The sequence below is a fragment of the Mytilus galloprovincialis genome, chromosome 1, assembly GCF_965363235.1.
Source record: "Mytilus galloprovincialis chromosome 1, xbMytGall1.hap1.1, whole genome shotgun sequence".
Classification (NCBI taxonomy): Eukaryota; Metazoa; Mollusca; class Bivalvia; order Mytilida; family Mytilidae; genus Mytilus; species Mytilus galloprovincialis.
The window spans coordinates 77712392-77732357 of NC_134838.1; the positions used below are offsets into that span (position 1 = coordinate 77712392).

A 19966-nucleotide genomic window follows, 5' to 3' on the forward strand; every position below is an offset into this window, starting at 1 on the left:
TGTGGCCAAGTTTTGTTCCATTTGGCGATATTTGTTAAAAACACTAAAATCGGTCAAAAATCAAAGGGGCAATAACTCCGAAAAGGAGTCGTCTGATCATTTTGGCCATATTGAATTTTTTGTAGAGCTTCAAGTACTGAACATTTTGTAGTTTAAAGTTTTTCTCTATCTACTATAGTTTAAGCGATAATAGTCAAAAACGTTAAAATTGGCCAAAAATCGTCATTTATGGGCAATAACCCCTATGGCGGGCATCTGACACCTTTGATCTAAATGAAACTTAGATAGATCTTGTCATTCTGAACATTTTTGCCTTTGTTGGATTTTCTCTATCTGCAACAGTTTTCAAGATAATAGTCAATATTTGCATTTTGCCCCTATGTTCTATTTTAGCCCTGGCTGCCATGTTGGTTGACCGGCATTTCCATACAACCTAATTAAACAGAAATTTTCAAATTTGATTAATGGTCTTTTGATGAATCTGATTGCAAGTATATTTGTTGTAACCGTTTTAGATCTTTTTTCTCTAGTGCTAAAGACAAATATAAAAGGTACACTTACTGGACGTGTGAGGAGATGATAAATTCTCTCAATTTTCTTCTTGACAATATATAGACGGTTCGGTGATAAAGTTTATCGGCAAGTTGTAGGAATCCCTATGGGCACAAATTGTGCCCCGTTAATTGCAGACTTGTTTCTCTATTATTATGAGTCACAATTCATGGTAAAACTCAGTAAAGATCCTGCTAAACACCATTTAATTGACGAATTTAATAATACTTATCGTTATCTTGATGATATTTTTGCTTTAAATAACCCGGACTTCTACAAGTACACTGCAGAAATTTAAACTAAGGAACTGACATTGAATAAAGCTAATACGGACAGTTCACGATGTCCTTTTCTGGATTTGGATATTTCTATTTCACAAGGATCCCTTCATACTAAAATTTACGATAAGAGGGATGATTTCTCGTTCCCTATAGTTAATTTTCCCTTCCTTGACGGGGATGTACCGATAGCGCCATCATACAGTGTTTATATTTCCCAGCTTGTTAGATATGGACGTGTATATAGCGACATTTCAGATTTTAATGAACTTAATCTTTGTATAACTGATTAATTATTAAGTCAAGGTTATCGTTACCATAAATTAATCAAAACTTTTACTAAATTCTTCCGTAGATACAAAGACGTTGTCACTAAATTTAATTGTACTTGTAGGAGTCTTATTAGGAACGGTATATCACATCCTTCCTTCTATGGGAATGTTGTGAATAAAGCCAGAAAATTTAAACGTAATCCTTTGGGACTCACTAGCCACTTGAAAAAACTAATTTGTAAAGGTTATTGTCATAATATTGTTGTTAGATCTTTACAGATTGTGTTTTTTGGTACCGATATAGACATGCTGGTCAACAGTATAATTCGAAATTAAGTCTATATTACTATCCTACAGCTTGCCCATAATTTATTTGTTATTTTTTGGCATGTGCACAAGGTCCTGTTTTCTTTATCTGTCGATGATTTTTCTGCACTAATTTTTCTGTAGTAATTGATATTTTAGTTCTAGAAACTTGACTTGCTTACCAGTTGTTTTTTGGATTTTGAACTGGCTGGTAGTTAGCAGCGAGTACACTATTGAGGTCGATACACTTGTTGTCTTTTGTCTTCTTTGTTAATGTTTTAGTTATTGTATTTACCTTGTAACTGTATCGTTTTCTAGAGTTAAATCCTTTTCTTCTGGTTTTTATTGTTTGTTTTTTTGTTATATTGTTACACCACTATCCCAGGTTAGGGGGAGGGTTGAGTACTCACAAATATGTTTAACCCTGCCACATACTTTATGTGCCTGTCCCAAGCCAGGAACCTGTATTTCGGTGGTTGTCGTTGTCTTCATGTTCTCATTGTTATTTTTGTATCATATATCCTGAGAATAGGCCATTTGTTCTTATCTTGAATTGTTTCATATTTTATTGTTTAGGGGCCTTTTACAGCTTACTTTACGGTGTGGATTCTTGTCCATTGTTGAAGGCCGTACGGTGACCTGTAGATGAATTTTTATTTGTAGTTCAAACCTTTGCGGATGACTGTCTCATTGACAATCATACCACATCCTCTATTTTTATTTTAATCACGAAAACTTAACGTTGGTCGCTGAACCATGAAATGAGGTCAAGGACAGGTGAACTGTGCCAGACAGACATGTTCGCCTTAAGACCAATCTATAAACCAAATATAGTTGCCCTACCACTTGTAGTATTAGATAAATGGAGTTAATCACGAAAACTAAACGTTGACTGCTGAACCATGAAATGAGGTCAAGGACAGGTGAACTGTGCCAGACAGACATGTACGCCTTAAGACCAATCTATAAACCAAATATAGTTGCCCTACCACTTGTAGTATTAGATAAATGGACTTAATCATGAAAACTTAAAGTTGATAGCTGAACCATGAAATGAGGTCAAGGACAGGTGAACTGTGTCAGACGGACATGTACGCCTTAAGACCAATCTATAAACCAAATATAGTTGCCCTACCACTTGTAGTATAAGAAAAATGGACTTAATCACAAAAACTTATCGTTGATCGCTGAACCATGAATTGAGGTCAAGGGCAGGTGAACTGTGCCAGACGAACATGTACACCTTAAGACCAATCTATAAACAAAATATAGTTGCCCTTTCACTTGTAGTATTAGAGAAATGGACTTAATCACGAAAAACTTAACGTTGGTCGCTGAACCATGAAATGAGGTCAAGGACAGGTGAACTGTGCCAGACAGACATGTATGCCTTAAGACCAACTATAAACCAAATACAGTTGCCCTACCACTTGTAGCATTAGATAAATGGACTTAATCACAAACTTAACGTTGATCGCTGAACCATGAAATGAGGTCAAGGACAGGTGAACTGTGCCAGATGGACATGTAAGTCTTAAGACCAATCTATAAACCAAATATAGTTGCCCTACCACTTGTAGTATAAGAGAAATGGACTTAATCACGAAAACTTAACGTTGACCAACATAAATTTTCAAGAGGTCAGTGAACCATGAAAATGAGGTCAAGGACAATGGAAATATGCCAGACAGAAACTTTATATCATGAGGCATCTACATGCAAGATATTAAACATTCAGCTCTTCTAACTTCTAAAATATAAAGTTTTTAAGAGTGCACACGCTGAAATGTCTCACCTGCTCTCCATTATCACTTCCAATGGAAGGAAATGGACCTAACCATGCAAAAATACCACATACTCACTGACCTATGAAATGAGGTCAAGGTCAAAAGAATTATGTCAGACAGACATGTACACCCTATGACCAATCTATTTTTTTGGGTAAGGTGAGCTAAAAATTTGGACCTGTTACATCTATTGAGAATGCTAAGGATATATACACAGTGATACATACCTGCCAAAACTAATGGACTTATGTAAAGTAACGATGAGCCATTCCAGCCAACTTTTGCAACACATTTTGGGCATACTTAGACATCGGTAGGTCAAAAGCTGTCTTTGGTGGTTGCTCCTCTTTTTTTACTTTTTTTATTGGCAAGTATCTACTTAGTTCATCTTGATATATTGCAAGAATATCACCAGGCAGTTTTTCCTGAAAGGTTGACTTTTTAAGCCCAACAGCTTCAAGATCTTCTGCTGAAACACAGTTTTGGAAGTTTTCAAAATTTAACACCAACCATATACAAATGACTGTTCCAACATTCAGACTGTCATCCTTATTCCAGAGAGCCATGTTTTCAGACATGTAGAGTCTGTCTTGTGTGCAGTTGTACATCATAATTCTTAGTTTAACATTTGAGACTAAGAAAGATGGAATACAGAGATTGTTCAGCTTTGGATTCAGTTTTGACTGATAAAAAGCATTTGTAATAGTTTGAGCAAAAGTCTGTATCAAATTCTTTTCATTGGCAAATCCCTCATCTTTTTTCACCTCAATGCTTGTAGTGAATACATCAGGGCTTAAATTTGAGCCTTCCCCACCAGCTCCCATTTCATTCTGTTTATCATTCGTGACTTTTAACCTTTTTGCATCAGGTTCTCTCCACTCATAGTCTTGAGTTTCTTCATCTTCAATGCTCTCATCTTCATCTTTTTTAACTTTGACAGTAGTTTTATTAACTATGATATCAGGAAAACCATACCAAACTTTGTGATGTCCTTAAAAGAAACAATAATCTGGAGTTTAAAAAAACCCTTAACCACCAAACTGTCTAAGGTCTAAATTGAAAATAGGTTTGTTTATTTGCTGTTGACTGCTTTACGCTCCTTCAGTTTGACTCTGAAATTTTTTTTATATCGCAGAATTATTTTGTGTTTATTTCTGTAAGCAGATTCATGGATTTCCACTATTTGTTTTGCCATAACATGCATGTATCGTTTCATCAAAGTGCTAAGAAATTTCTTTTTTTTTTGAATTGTATAATGTTACATGTATAACATATTAATGTACCAAGAATCCCCATACCCAAAAGAAAATTTCATTTGTAAATACCGGTAGTATCCCTCCTTATAACCAATCTGAATAAAAAGCTCCGCCGAGCGGAGCATGATACGACCGCAGTGGTCGACAAGTGTTCATTTGGGCAAGCATTGACACACTACTAAAGTGGACACAATAATATGCTTGACAAAGTAATTTGCTGGATACAGTAATTAGCTGGACACAGTAATATGCTGGACACAGAAATTAAGACCCTTGTAGCTGGGAAACCTTAAGTCCAGCTCAAATTTGGAAAGAATCAAACGGGTTGGAAATTTCATACGGAATCCAAACTAAAAAAAATATGTTGAAAACGGACGAGAAATAAAAAAAGTTTGTAAGGAACATAATGAAAAAAACAAAACCAAAATAAGATGAAAAACAAAAATTTGACAAAAGTCAATTTTGGCCCTTTTAAGCCCCTTGTACATTTTGTAGCTAGTAAACCATAAGTCCTAGCTCAAATCTGAGAAATTTTTCGCATTGGAAGTTCCATAAGAAATCCAAAGAAAAAAACCCATTGCAATCGGACAAGAAATAAAAAAGTTCGTTTTTAAAAAAAAATTAAGACCACTTTGGCCCCTAATAGCTTGAAAACGGTAAAAGCTATAGTAAATCCATTAAACTCTGCCGGTGCGGAAGTTCATAAGGAATATAATGAAAAAAACAAAACCAAAATATTAAAGACAAGTGATCATTGTAACAGGATGCTGTTACGAAAGTCTCCCAAACAAACCCAAAAATTTCTGGGGAAAAGGTGGACACAAGATTAGTTTTTGACACATTAACATGTTGGACTTATTATCCAAGTTGAATACATTGTAAAAAACACATTTATATTTTTGGGCCAATCATATAGATCATTCAATGCGTTTTGTCATGAGGAACAAGAAAATATATGGTTTAAGGGTGGGAATCTCATCGTTTTCAAGTTATTCAATCATTTTCAAAGTGGGTGTGGTTGGGATGACCCCGGGGACACCAACCCTATGTATCATTCAATGTGTGACTGTCTTGTCATGGTGAAAATTCCCTATGTCAGCAAATTTATAAGGAATCCAGAGAAAAAAAAACCGTTGAAATCGGAGGAGAAATAAAAAAGTTCGTTTTGAGGGATTTAGCACCTCTTTGGCCCCTTATAGCTCGGAAACGGTAAAAGCTACGTTAAATCCGTAACAATATCACCAGTGCGGAATTTCATAAGGAACATAATGAAAAAAAAACAAAACCAAAATAAGAATAAAAATAAAAATTTGGCGAACAAAAAGGGGAAGTCCTTTTTAGCCCCTTTCAGCCCCTTGTAGCTCGGAAACCGTAAGTCTTAGCTCAAATTGGTGAAAATTCTCTGTTTGAAAAATTTCATAAGGAATCCAAAGAAAAAAACCCAGTTGAAATCAGACAAGAAATAAAAAAGTTTGTTTTGGGGGATTTAGCACCACTTTGGCCGCTAATAGCTCGGAAACGGTAAAGGCTACGATAAATCCGTTGACAAACTGCCAATGCAGAATTTCATAAGGAACATTATGAAAAAAATTTCATTAAAATTGAACAAAAAATAAGTCCTCCACATCAAAATTAATATAAACACTTATTTTTCCCCTTTTGGCCCCTATTTCAGGAACCGGCGGGGCATAACCCCCAAAAACAATCCCAAGCTGTATTTTGTGGTTTTATACCTTGTGTTAAAATTTCATAGCATTTGCTCAATCAGAACTCAAGTTATCGTCCGAAAACCACAAATCTGGACACCGATGCCGCCGCCAACGACGCCATGGGCGATAACAATATACGACCGCAAATTTTTGCGGTCGTATAAATTTTTTTGTTTCCATGGTAACGGCAACAATTTTGAAAATTCCTGGTTCCAAATGGACATGTATGCATGACAAGACCCATTTATGTAAAGTTTTATAAACATTGAACATGTAGCAGATTTTAAATTTTGCATATTTTTGCGGTTTCCATGACAACAATATCCATTTTGAAAATTCCAGGACCAAAGTGCTCAACTAGGCATTGGTCTCTTACTTCATGTCAAACTTCTAATATAAATCAGTTTTGAACAATTTTCAAAAATCTTTAATTATCTGTTTCCATGGTAATGGCAGCCATTTTGGAAATTCCAAGGACCAACTGGACATGTATTCATGACAAGACATATAAGTGTAAAGTTTTATGAAGATTGAAGCATCTTTTAAATTTTGCATATTTTTGCAGGTTCCATGGCAACAGCAGCCATTTTGAAAATTCCAGACCCCAGGTGCACAACTAGGCATTGGCATCTTACTTCATGCCAACCTCCTATATTCTATGACTTATGGTTCCAGAGAACTGCGATGGACAAAATTTGGTGGAAAAAAAAGGGAAAAAAACTAGAAATAGCTAATGTCAGCCCGGCCTGTTTCCATGGTAATGGCAGCCACTTTAGATTTCCCATACACTGACTTAAAAAATATGAATGAAAAGTAACATTTCTAAAAAGTTTCAGCCAGTCTTGAACATTTTTTAAATTTTTTTTTATTTTCGGTTTCCATGGTAATGGCAGCCATTTTGAAAATTCCAAGGACCAGTTTGACATGTATGCATGACAATTCACATTTCTGTAAAGTTTTATCAAGATTGGAGCATCTTTCAAAATTTCGAATATTTCTGTGTGGTTTCCATTGCAACCGTAACCATTTTGAAAATTCCAGACCCAGGCATACAACTTGGCATTGGTATCTTGCTTCATGCCAACCTTCTATTATGAATAGTAACATTTCTGCAAAGTTTGAATAAGTTTTGAACATTTTTCAAAAATCTTTTATCTTCGGTTTCCATGGTAATGGCAGCCATGTTGGAAATTCCAAGGACCAACTTGACATGTGTGCATGACGAGACACAATTATATAAAGTTCCATTAAGATTGAAGCATCTTTTGATTTTTGCATATTTTTGCGGTTTCCATGGCAACGGTAGCCATTTTGAATATTCCAGATCCCAGGTGCACAACTAGGCATTGGCATCTTGCTTCATGCCAACCCATTATAGAGTTTGGCTTATGGTTCCAGAGAACTGCTCCGGACAAAATTAGGTGGAAAAAAAAACCCAAAAAAAACCCAGAGAAACGGAAGAATAGCAATATGTCGACCGACTAGATCATTGGGCCGACATGCTTAAGTTTATTTTGAACATTATCTCCAATGTTGAGGCAGTCTCCTTTCAGAATTATATTTGATGACCTTGACCTGCATCCAAGATGGTAGCTGTCAGCTGACAGACAGTCACTACATGTACCTGTCTTGTGTGACCTTCGAAGGGAAGTTTGATATTAGGTCACATAAGACAGGTGGTCACTTAAAACAGGTTGATCATTTTCCTAGTGTGACATAAATGATAACTGGATATATTTGTATGTAAACTCTGTGCATCTGCAGTACTGCTTTTGGTGCTCATTGTATCAATACAGAGAAAATTTCATTTTTGGGGCATGTTTATCTTACCCCCTCTCCCTAGGGAAGGGGTATATAGTGATCCACATGTCCATCGTCTGTCTGTCTGTCCATGCTTTCGTCTGTCACACTGTTCGTTTCCAGATGATATAAAGAGAACGCCATTACATAGCCAGTGTTCATTCCAGAATTTCAGATTGAAGGGTCAAAGGCCCCTTTGGCAGTTAATCTAGGGGCCATCTACTGAAATTGGTGGGTCATGAAATTTGACCAAAATCTCATTAATATCAGTGCAAAAAGCAAACAGTTGTTTCCTTCCTGTAGGCACTTATAAATAGATTTTATATAACAAAATTATACTTTTTATTAGTTGTTTTGTTTGTAAATGTTGCTTTCATTTCTTTATAAAAAAAAATCATTTATTGAATCATTGATGTACTTGTAACTTGTCCTGGAATATTGTTCGTCTCGTTAGCGAAAGCATTGCCTTGTTTATTATATAATAATTGCACAATGGTCACATTTCATAAGTTTCGCATCGTAAATCAATCACGTCTGCACTGGTATTCGGTTTAATTTTCTCGTATCACTGCTTTTAGTGTTGTTTATCATTCGATAGTCTTCTGCCACTTCTTGATCAACAATTTAACCGGTAGCATCCTTTAAACATTAAGGAAAACATAGATTTCAAAGCAACTTTCGTTTTCGTTTATCAGCCATGATTAAATATAATAGAAAGGTCTCTTGTATAAAAACACTGAGAACAATGACAGGGAAGACCATGAAAAAAATCCGGAAGTTTCCTATTGTGGAGTACGGAAAAACGACGCGCCCGACAGGCGCAAGTGGCACGTTTTCTTTGCGCCATGGGTGGAAATTATGCATCAATGGCGCAAGGGCGCGGCCTGGAATGAACACTGCATAGCTTTTTAAAATTTTAATGTTATTTCCTACTATATAAATGAAGGTCAAGTTCAATTTTTGTACAAATTAGGGTCCTATGATAAAACTATGTCGGCTGATGTTGACTGCCTTGGTTGGCGGATGGAATCATCAGACACAATTCTGAAAGGGGACAACCTAACAGGGCTTTTTCTACCTTTTATTAAAATAAGACCCAAACCCTTCAATTTAGAAATTTCCCTCAAACACCCTAACTTGGGAATTTTGCATCTCATGTTCTTACATTTAACCTTTGGGTCAGGTCAGGTGAGCTAAAAATCTAAGAAGGATGTGTCCATGGGATACAGAGGCTCCAACTTCCAACAAATAACTTCTTATTTTCTACTTATGGCAAAACCTTGAAATTAACACTTGAAATCCAGATTTTTCCAAAAATGCACATAACAATAATCGATAGTGTGAGTCAGTTAATTTTTGCCACAATTTTTTACTTCTATATAAGAACATGGGTGAAAGTTATCTGGGTTGGGCCAAAAATAAAATATTGTTTGTTTCCCCTCACACGACCGACCCGGTAAAATCACCGCGACCCGAAAAATTTTATTGGCCATTCTTGTCCACTATTTTTTTTTTTTTTTTTTTGGCTATGTTGGTTATTTCCTATGCTGTAGTCAACGATCGTTGGGTTTTGGTGATACCTTTCCGATGCTGTAGTCAACGAGCGTTTTAAATCAAGGTATTTTTGCATTGAAGCGTCTACATGATTCGGAATCAAGGAAAACAAACAAAATGCTTTTCACACGATTTGTTTGTGTGCAAGGGTGATCTTTTTTGAAAATAAAAAAAATACTGAAGCATCTTTTAACCCGCTGAGTGCATCTTGATTTGCTTTGTGTCTAACCTCTGTTCCTGTTTAAAGGATAAAATCTTAAAGACTTTGAGTAAAAATGGTCTGACTCATGCTTTAAAATCTATCTACTTTGTCTTTGAACAGGTTGGGCACAAGTCGGGAAATGTGGGATACATGTATTCCCTGCTTTCAGGAAATTTCCCTGTTTTCTGGTGTGAAAAAAACCAGTTTAAATGGGATTTCATTTATGGCATGAAAATTACAAAAGGACACGTTTTAACGTTATAACTGCATCAGTAGAATTCGTAAATACTTATAAGTATTTTAGGAAATACAAAACATGAATATAAAGTGAAGCCTTGTTTCTTCTAGAACTTGAAAAAACATACAAATCTTTGTTTAGGAATCAATTGACCAAGCTGCATGATCCAGGTGTAACTGAACATAACTGAATTATGTTCACTTCTATTGAAAATTTTTATTCATTGAATTTTAATTCCCAAGTGATTAACATACATGTATCTTTTTGTCATCTCATAATTGATGATCAAGGTATGAATTGGTGAACAAAGGAATTGTTTTGTTGTGAGTTATGCATCAAATTAGACTTGAAATAAGCTTGATTTTTTAACTAAAAAAACACTTTCTATCATTAAGCATTGTTATCACAAGTAGAATGTGTGCTTTTGTAGATTTCATTACATTAAATGAATAGGAAAAAAAAGAAGGTCCCTGTATACTGTTTTTTTTAACACCAGAAAACTGTGGTGTACACTGAATTAGAATACAGGGAATACCCCACTTTTATTGACTTGAGTCTTACCCATCTTACCTGTTGAATTTTGTACAAATTCAATATAGAAAACCATATCAAGGAATAAAATAAAATAATTTGCCTACCTACCTACCCATACCCTAACAACCTCAGTCGGGAGAGGGGAAACAAAGATATTTTTAATGTTGGCCTTGGTAAAACCGGAAAAGTATGTCAACGATTTTTTGGATTTTGCCCTACCTATAACTAGAGACTATCAGCACAGCTCATTATGTATACCCCATGCTCCTTCATCTGCCAAGCCCCATTAGTCAGATGACTTACATCAGATATTAAAAATACAGCAAGTAGTTCAAATTTCAATGATTTACCCACCTAGGCTCTACAATACAACTATGAAATGAAGAAAACAAGCTTACACAATTAGAGACACGAAGTGGATGACATTTTACTACCATATACTAAAGTAGGTCAAAGATCAAAGTGACCTAAATTTGGTACATGACACATCATATTTGTATAATGCATCCATTTATCAAGTTTAATTATCCTAGGTGCTACAGTGGTACTATCATAAGTGTCAAAGTCAAGGTCACAGTGACCTTGATTTAGTACACAACACATCGCCTTTGCATGATGCATCAACACACTAAGTTTGACAATCCTAGGTGCTATGGCACAAAAGTTCTGCACAAGACACGAAGTGGGCAAATTTTACTATCATAAAGGTCAATGGTCAAAGTCAAGGTCATAGTGACCTAGATTTGGTACTTGACACATCGCATTTCGATGATGCATCCATACACCAAGTTCGATAGTCCTGGGTGCTACAGTACTGTAAAAAAAATCTGCACAAGACACGAAGTGGGCAAGGCTTTACTACAAAATGTATCATAAAGGTCAAAGGTCAAAGTCAAGGTCACCGTGATCTAAGTTTAGTATGCGACACATCACCTTCCCATGATGTATCCATATACCAAAATTGATAATCCTAGGTGCTATGGTACAAAAGTACTGCTCCGACAGACTAGGTGATTCCTATATACATGGTATACTCATAAATAGTGGTATATATACCTATATACGCCCGCCCGCCCGCCTGCCTGTCGTACCTTGCCAATCTGATAACCGATTTTTACATTTGTAAAATCCCAGTTAAAAATCCTAGGTGCTACGGTACAAAAGTTCTGCTCAGTTCTGGACACAAAATTGACAAGGTTTTACTATTATAAAGGTCAAAGTCAAGGTCACAATGACCTAAATTTGGTACATGACTCATCGCCTTCCCATGCATATGATGCATCCACATACCAAGTTTGATAATCCTAGGTGCTACGGTACAAAAGTTTTGCCCCCGACATGAAACGGGACAGACGGATGGATGGACGGACGGACAGACAGACAAACTTCATTTGCGGGGGGTATAATAAGGCAAACTACAGATTATACTGATCTGATGGTTTTTTAGAAGTCTTTCTTTTTAATTAACAATTAAGAAAAAAGACAAGGGATTGCAAAGCTCACGTGAATCATCTCAACAAAAATCTTACCTATAGATGTATTCCCAAGATTCAGGTCTTCATGACATGCTGGACATTTTTTCAAATCTGCAGGCCAACTGTGATGGCCATCAATCAAATATTCTGCTGAAGGAGCTAACAGTACAAACAAATGATGGGAAAGGATTGCTTGTATTTCTGCTTCACTCTTTGCACTTTTGACCTTCTTTAAATGTTCGATGTTCTTCTCTAACAAAACAAAAGAAAACTTTTTATCAAAATATAAATTACATGATATACCAATATACCTATTCACTGTACATTAGACCATATACTAGAGGCTCAGGTTAGCCTGTATCGCTCAACTGATTTAAACAAGCATTCTGTGAGAATTGCTCAAAGCAATTTTTTGTTAAATTTTAATGTCGGAAACACTGGAACCACTAAATGTCAACAAAAGTTTAGCTCATGTGTGCTTCAAGCAATATTCATCTTGTGATTTCACTTCATATTTTAAAAAATATTTAGAATATAAACCAACAGAAAATGTCCTTAATTTATACTTTGAATGTTGCTAAACTTTTTTTGTTGAGTATAATTTTGAAAAGGGACCATCCAAGGGCCATTCTACAAAAGTTTAACCCAAACTGGCCAAGCAGTTTCAGAAGATTTTTAATTGATTTTTTGCTCAATTTCTTTTTTAGTAAGGGCGGCCGTCACCAGGTGGGATCATGGGATAAACTGAAGGAAACCGCATTATGGCCACGTTTGGTTCAAAAACGCAAGATTCATACCACATTGTCCGTAATTTTTCACCATCAAAAGTTTTGCAATTACACATCTGACGTCATCAAAGTTACCAGTTCATGGGGCAACTGGATGCCAGTTATACTGTAAACAAAATTTCGTATAGTGGTACATGTATCTTTAAACCAGCTAAATAACTTCTTACTAGTGTTAATGTTGCATTATATAATTAGAAAGCCATAGAGATACGTCATGTCGCAATGACATAGAAACTACGGCACAATAACTAATGTCTCAGTGCTTAATTCAGGACATCCTGGGGGCCGTGCGAATGCAAAATAATCAAGTAATTATCAGAAAAATGAATGAAAACTTTAAATCGTCTAAATTAACAAATATCTTGGAAAATGAAAATCTCACTTTACTGTCTCAAGTATGAAAATCTCACTGAACAGTCTCTATTGTGTGAAAATCTCAATGAACAGTCTCTAATATATGAAAATCTCAATGAACATTCTCTCATAAAAATCACTAACCACTTTATTTAACCAGTCCATTTCTTAATCTTCTCCTTTGCAGCATGGGATCCTATGTTAAAACTATGTTGGCTGCCTTGGTTAGCGGATTGGGTCGTTAATTCATTACATTTATAAAGTAATGGACCCTGGTGCCAAGTTTGGTCCAAATTGTCCCAGTGGTTTCCTAGTGGAAGATTAAAATGTAAAAAGCTAACGAAGACAGACAGACCCCAAGTGGTAGTGATAGGCTAGCTCACATGAACCTTCGGGCCAGGTGAGACAATTAAACGATGGGATTTCATGATCTCAACACAATGGGATTCAGGAAAGAGCATTTTATTTCAACGCAAATTCAGGATTATTTGTTAATGGGAAAATGATTATGTTGTTGATAAATTTTTACACTTTTTAACTTGGCACTTGTTAACGTTACATCAGGAATGTAATTATAACGCAAATGTTAGATTTACATCCAGGTAAGGGGCAGCAATTAATTACGGAATAATGCTGATGTAACCGTAACAAAAAAAATAGAATTACATGGATTAAGGTAGAGGCTGACACTGGTCATGTGACTTTTGAAGGAATTTGATATAAAAGCGGTGAAATGTTTTACTTTTTGAATTCTTTACATTTATTTTGTAAAAGTTTATGAAATTAAACTAGAATACATATATAAATTGATTATGTCAACATTTTACATGGGACATTTTAGCGAAAACAAAAGGAGGTTTTAGCGGCTTAGTATAGGACATTTAAGCGCCGATTTTTAGGACAATTTAGCGAAAATAAAAAACATAGTAGGACATTTTAGCGACATTTTTGGGAAAATTAGCAGGAAATAAATATATATAAGAATAAATAATATATAAGAAGCACTGGCACTAAATTTAATGTATTATAATTCAAGTTGTAATGTAGCATATTTACATTGTACTAAAAACACTCGATTTAAAAAAAAAAACACTAAAAATACTGGTTAAAACTCTTATTAGTTTAAAATATCAAAATATTGACTTAAACAGTAAAACACAGCACTACGATAAGTGTTATATTAACTGCAGCTTATAATAGTTCGATTGAAATCTGTAACTAAGACTTTCAGTATTTGTCAACTCTGTATCTAAAACAATCACGGACTACAATTCTGTTCCCCCAATACCAGTTACTTAGGATAACGAAGTCATGGTCGTTCTTACAGAAATTATTGATCTCAAATGCTGAGGGACATTTGACGCGTGTAAGAAATATATAATAGAAAAATACTTCCATAGCCAACGAAAAAGATAAGAATTAATTGGTACATACATTTCAGTTCAGGATTACACAAAATGAACTGGCCAAAACTGGTCAATTAAGTCATGTGTAAAACTAGAAATTATACATGTACATATAAATAATAATATGCTTATTTTTTTAAATATGTATTACTCATGTTACTAATTTTATACAAATACTTGGATTTGTATCAAAAATGATACTACAGGTAAAATTTCAATGAAATGTCCTTATTAAAACACAGGTAAATTTCGCTAAAATGTCCTATCCAAAATACAGGTAACCCAAATTTTACGTCGCTAAAATGTCCTATGAAGTCGGCGCTAAAATGACCCTATGTACTTTTTTTCTTTTTGCTAAAATGTCCCATGCCCCCTCATCTCACCTACAATGAACTTTCCATCAATAGCTATAGGTGCACAAGAATCAAATCCCTATTGATCATCTATATGCACATATCAAAACACACCCTGAGATTGGTATAAGGGTACCTTTATATAATTTAATCGTACCCAGGGTACAGATATACAGGGTTTCCTCTGGGCTGAATTTTTTTTTTAAGCCAATACTTGAGCCAAAAGCCAAATTTTTGAGCCACTTTGAAATTTTTTGAGCCAAAAATACTTCAAATGTTTAGACAATTATTAAATTGTTTACTTTTTACCTGTTGCTTTATGTGTTTGCATAACTATTGTTTATGTATTATGTTACCTTTCTTTATATGTAATATGTTTAATCTAATTAGTAAATTAAAAATTACCTGATCAATCCAATGTTTGTTAAAAAATGGTTTCAAGTTACAATGTGTTTAAAACGATAGTAGTTAAATAAATTACAACTTTCTCCAAATTATATAAACAAGAGTGCACACACTGAAATGTCTCGCCTGCTCTCCATTATCACTTTTAATGTGAGAAAATTGACCTAAACATGCAAAAAATACCACATAATCACTGACCTATGATCATGATGATATAAGGTCAAGTTCAGCAGAATTATGTCAGACAGACATGTACACCCTAAGACCAATCTATGAACCAAATATACTTGCCCTATCTTTTGTAGTATTAATTTAGAGAAATGGACTTAATCACGAAAACTTAACGTTGATCGCTGAACCATGAAATGAGGTCAATGACAGGTAAACTGTACCAGACAGACATGTACACACTAAGACCAATCTATAAACCAAATACAGTTGCCCTATCACTTGTAGTATTAGGGAAATGGACTTAATCACGAAAACTTAAAGTTGATCGCTGAACCATGAAATAAGGTCAAGAACAGGTGAACTGTACCAGACGGACATGTATACCCTAAGACCAATCTATATACCAGATATAGTTGTCCTACCACTTGTAGTATTAGAGAAATGGACTTAATCACGAAAACATACATCAATTTTCAAGTGGTCAGTGAACAATGAAAATGAGGTCAAGGACAATTACGTATGCCAGACAGAAACTTCATATCATGAGGCATCTACATGCAAAATATGAAACATTCAGCTTTTTTAACTTCTGAAATATAAAGGTTTATAAAAAGTTTACGCCGCCGCCGCCGGATTTGCATACCCAAGTCTCGCTTCAGCGACATTCGTCGCAGGCGAGACAAAACTATTTACCAATTGACAGAAGGGATTTATTCACCTGAGTCTGAGACCATTAATTAGCACTTTTTTTAAGGTTTATGTACCCTTCTGTAGCCATTTTTGTAGGAACTTTTCAAACTTCAATTGTATCAAAACTACAGATATTATGAATAATAGAGATAGGCCATTTTGTACATATTCCAAGGGGAAACTTGATGCAAAGCATTATTTTTTACTGTTCCATTGCATTTAATAGAAAAAGAGGACTTTGTGGCAAATAAATCAAGATTTTTATAGAAAATCCACAGCCTTTATCCTTGTACTCTCATATTTGGCAATATGATGACTGATAGATATAGAATTATTGCATGCAGTGCTAGCATTGATTTCCTTAAAACAAATTTATAAATGTAGTTATTGGTTAAGACAAGTATAAATATGGCCAAAATCAAGTACACCTTTTAGGGTGCGCTCGACTTTAGTGACTCAGCACGAGGTGTTTTGGTATTACAGGTTACTTAGAACTTTTTGTAAAAAATAAACACTAGCACATTATAGAAAATCAAGTGAGTAATTTATGTTTCAAATTTTATAACAAAAATCTCTGTATTAAAGGCTGTGGATTTTCTATAAAAATCTTGATTTATTTGCCACAAAGTCCTCTTTTTCTATCAAATGCAATGAAACCGTAAAAAATAATGCTTTGCATCAAGTTTCCCCTTGGAACATGTACTAAATGGCCTATCTCTATTATTTATTATATCTTTAGTTTTGATACAATTGAGGTTTGAAAATTTCGTACAAAAAATGGCTACAGAAGGGTACATAAACCTTAAAAGTATTTACCAATCGTATCAAAAGATAACCAGATGCTCCGCAGGGCGTAGCTTTATACGACCGCAGAGGTTGAACCTTGAACGGTTGGGGCAAGTATGGACACAACATTCAAGCTGGATTCAGCTCTAAATTTGGATTGTGATTAAATAGTTGACACAGCATAGGTTTCTGACACAGAATGAATGTGTTCTAATGAACTTAAAATTTTTGTTTTCTCTTAGAGTAATTCACTATGCTGTTGAATATTAATCCTCTCAAAAAAATGTTTGAAGAAATTTTCTTTTTTATTTATGAAATTTCAAATGAGAAAAATTGAACCCAATTTTTTTAATCACATCCCCCTTTCCCTTATTCCAAAACTAATCTCAATTAAAATTTCTAATGGAGTTTGCAACAATAACTACTCATTTAAATACATCATAAAATATTAAGATGTAAAAAAACTGCTTGTTATCACTGAATGGTAAAGATTATTTTAATTTATCAGTTGGTAGTAAAAAGTGAATATACATTGTATATTGTATATAACAAAGATTTAAGTTGATTCTGGACAAAGAAAGATAACTCCAATTAAAAAAAAATCTTGCTATTGCACAATATTTTGCAATTAAATATTTCTTGCTTACTATTCTGGACAAAGAAAGATAACTCTAATTTAAAAAAATTTGCTATTTCACAATATTGTGCAATTAGATATTTCTTGCCATTGCGCAATACTGTGCAATTGAAAAGACTTGCTATTGCACAATACTTAATATAATAATTTTAGATCCTGATTTGGACCAACTTGAAAACTGGGCCCATAATAAAAAATCTAAGTACATTTTTGGATTCAGCATATCAAAGAACCCCAAGATTTCAATTTTTGTTAAAATCAGACTAAGTTTAATTTTGGACCCTTTGGACTTTAGTGTAGACCAATTTGAAAACAGGACCAAAAATGAAGAATCTACATACACAGTTAGATTTGGTATATCAAAGAACCCCATTTATTCAATTTTTGATGAAATCAAACAAAGTTTAATTTTGGACCCCGATTTGGACCAACTTGAAAACTGGGCCAATAATCAAGAATCTAAGTACAATTTTAGATTCAGCATATCAAAGAACCTAACTGATTCATTTTTTGTCAAAATCAAACTAAGTTTAATTTTGGACCCTTTGGACCTTAATGTAGACCAATTTGAAAATGGGACCAAAAGTTAAGAATCTACATACACAGTCATGACAGTTAGATTCGGCATATCAAAGAACCCCAATTATTCAATTTTGATGAAATCAAACAAAGTTTAATTTTGGACCCTTTGGGCCCCTTATTCTGTTGGGACCAAAACTCCCAAAATCAATACCAACCTTCCTTTTATGGTCATAAACCTTGTGTTTAAATTTCATAGATTTCTATTTACTTATACTAACGTTATGGTCCGAAAACCAAGAAAAATGCTTATTTGGGTCCCTTTTTGGCCCCTAATTCCTAAACTGTTGGGACCTAAACTCCCAAAATCAATACCAACCTTCCTTTTGTAGTCATTAACATTGTGTTTAAATTTCATTGATTTCTATTTACTTAAACTAAAGTTATTGTGCGAAAAACCAAGAATAATGCTTATTTGGGCCCTTTTTTGGCCCCTAATTCCTAAACTGATGAAACCAAAACTCCCAAAATCAATCCCAACCGTTCTTTTGTGGTCATAAACCTTGTGTCAAAATTTCATAGATTTCTATTAACTTAAACTAAAGTTATAGTGCGAAAACCAAGAAAATGCTTATTTGGGCCCTTTTTGGCCCCTTATTCCTAGAATGTTGGGACCAAAACTTCCAAAATCAATACCAACCTTCCTTTTGTGGTCATAAACCTTGTGTTAAAATTTCATAGATTTCCATTCACTTTTACTAAAGTTAGAGTGCAAAAACTAAAAGTATTCGGACGACGACGACGACGACGCCAATGTGATAGCAATATACGACGAAAAATTTTTCAAATTTTGCGGTCGTATAAAAAGCTTATCATCGATTTCCTGTTACATGCTTAGTTGATGAGTAACATCTGATAACTTCTGAATACCGCAACATGCATGTTCCGAAGTAACGAACTAGAAAATGACATCGATGTTCGCAACAACAGATTAGAATGACCAGAAATCTTTTGCGCCACATTTCTGCGCCAAAGTAAATATTTTTGCGCCAAATTAATAGATTTATCGCCAAATGCGCAAATAGCGCACGCCAGCGGAAAGCCTGGATATACATTATAGGAATGTTCGCAAATCTCATTAGTGATGTCATATTCACTAATTTGCATCTCATTTAGTGTCATTTTGGTTGGCAAGTAAACAGACTAATAAACAATGGCCAATTACTCGATAACAAGAATGTGTCCTCAGTACACAAATGCCCCACTCGCACTATCATTTTCTATGTTCAGTGGACCGTGAAATTGGGGTAAAATCTCTAATTTGGCATTAAAATTAGAAAGATCATATCATAGGGAACATGTGTACCAAGTTTGAAGTCGATTGGACTTCAACTTCATCAAAAACTACCTCGACCAAAAACTTTAACCTGAAGCGGGACAGACGGACGAACGAACGAACGGACGACGGACGGACGAACGAACGAACGGACGACGGACGGACGAACGAACGGACGCACAGACCAGAAAACATAATGCCCCTCTACTATCGTAGGTGGGGCATAAAAATCCCAATTTTCAAACTTTAATTGCTTTGTTATTTCTAGATCGATTTTTGGTCTGTAAATTTAATTTTAAATCAGAGTTGGAAATAGCAGCCCGACCGCCAGTCCATGACTGGCTAATTTTTGGCAGGGCTGGCTAATATTTCCCCAAATTTATATAGCCATCTAGTAAATATATTGAAATATTGCATTCAGGGATGGCTAGAATTTATTTTTAGAAAGTTTTATTTTCATCTGTGGAAAAATGAATTTATTATTGAATTTTGAAAATTCATCCATGCATACGTAGTTTGGAAAAGTTTGAAAATGAACCTACATTTACATACACCAGA

General features: G+C 34.8%; 1 protein-coding gene across 1 annotated transcript in view; it reads right to left on the reverse strand.

Annotated features, from left to right (window-relative positions):
• The window catches only part of LOC143050786 (uncharacterized), a 33079-nt gene that overhangs the window by 8915 nt on the left and 4198 nt on the right, over positions 1 to 19966 (reverse strand). Inside the window, exons 3-4 of the mRNA XM_076224155.1 lie at positions 12018 to 12215; positions 3423 to 4186 (exon numbers count right to left, since the gene is read on the reverse strand). Of these exons, the coding sequence (XP_076080270.1) occupies positions 3441 to 4186; positions 12018 to 12215 (944 nt within the window). The 3' untranslated portion in view covers positions 3423 to 3440. The remainder of the gene's footprint in view (positions 1 to 3422; positions 4187 to 12017; positions 12216 to 19966) is intronic.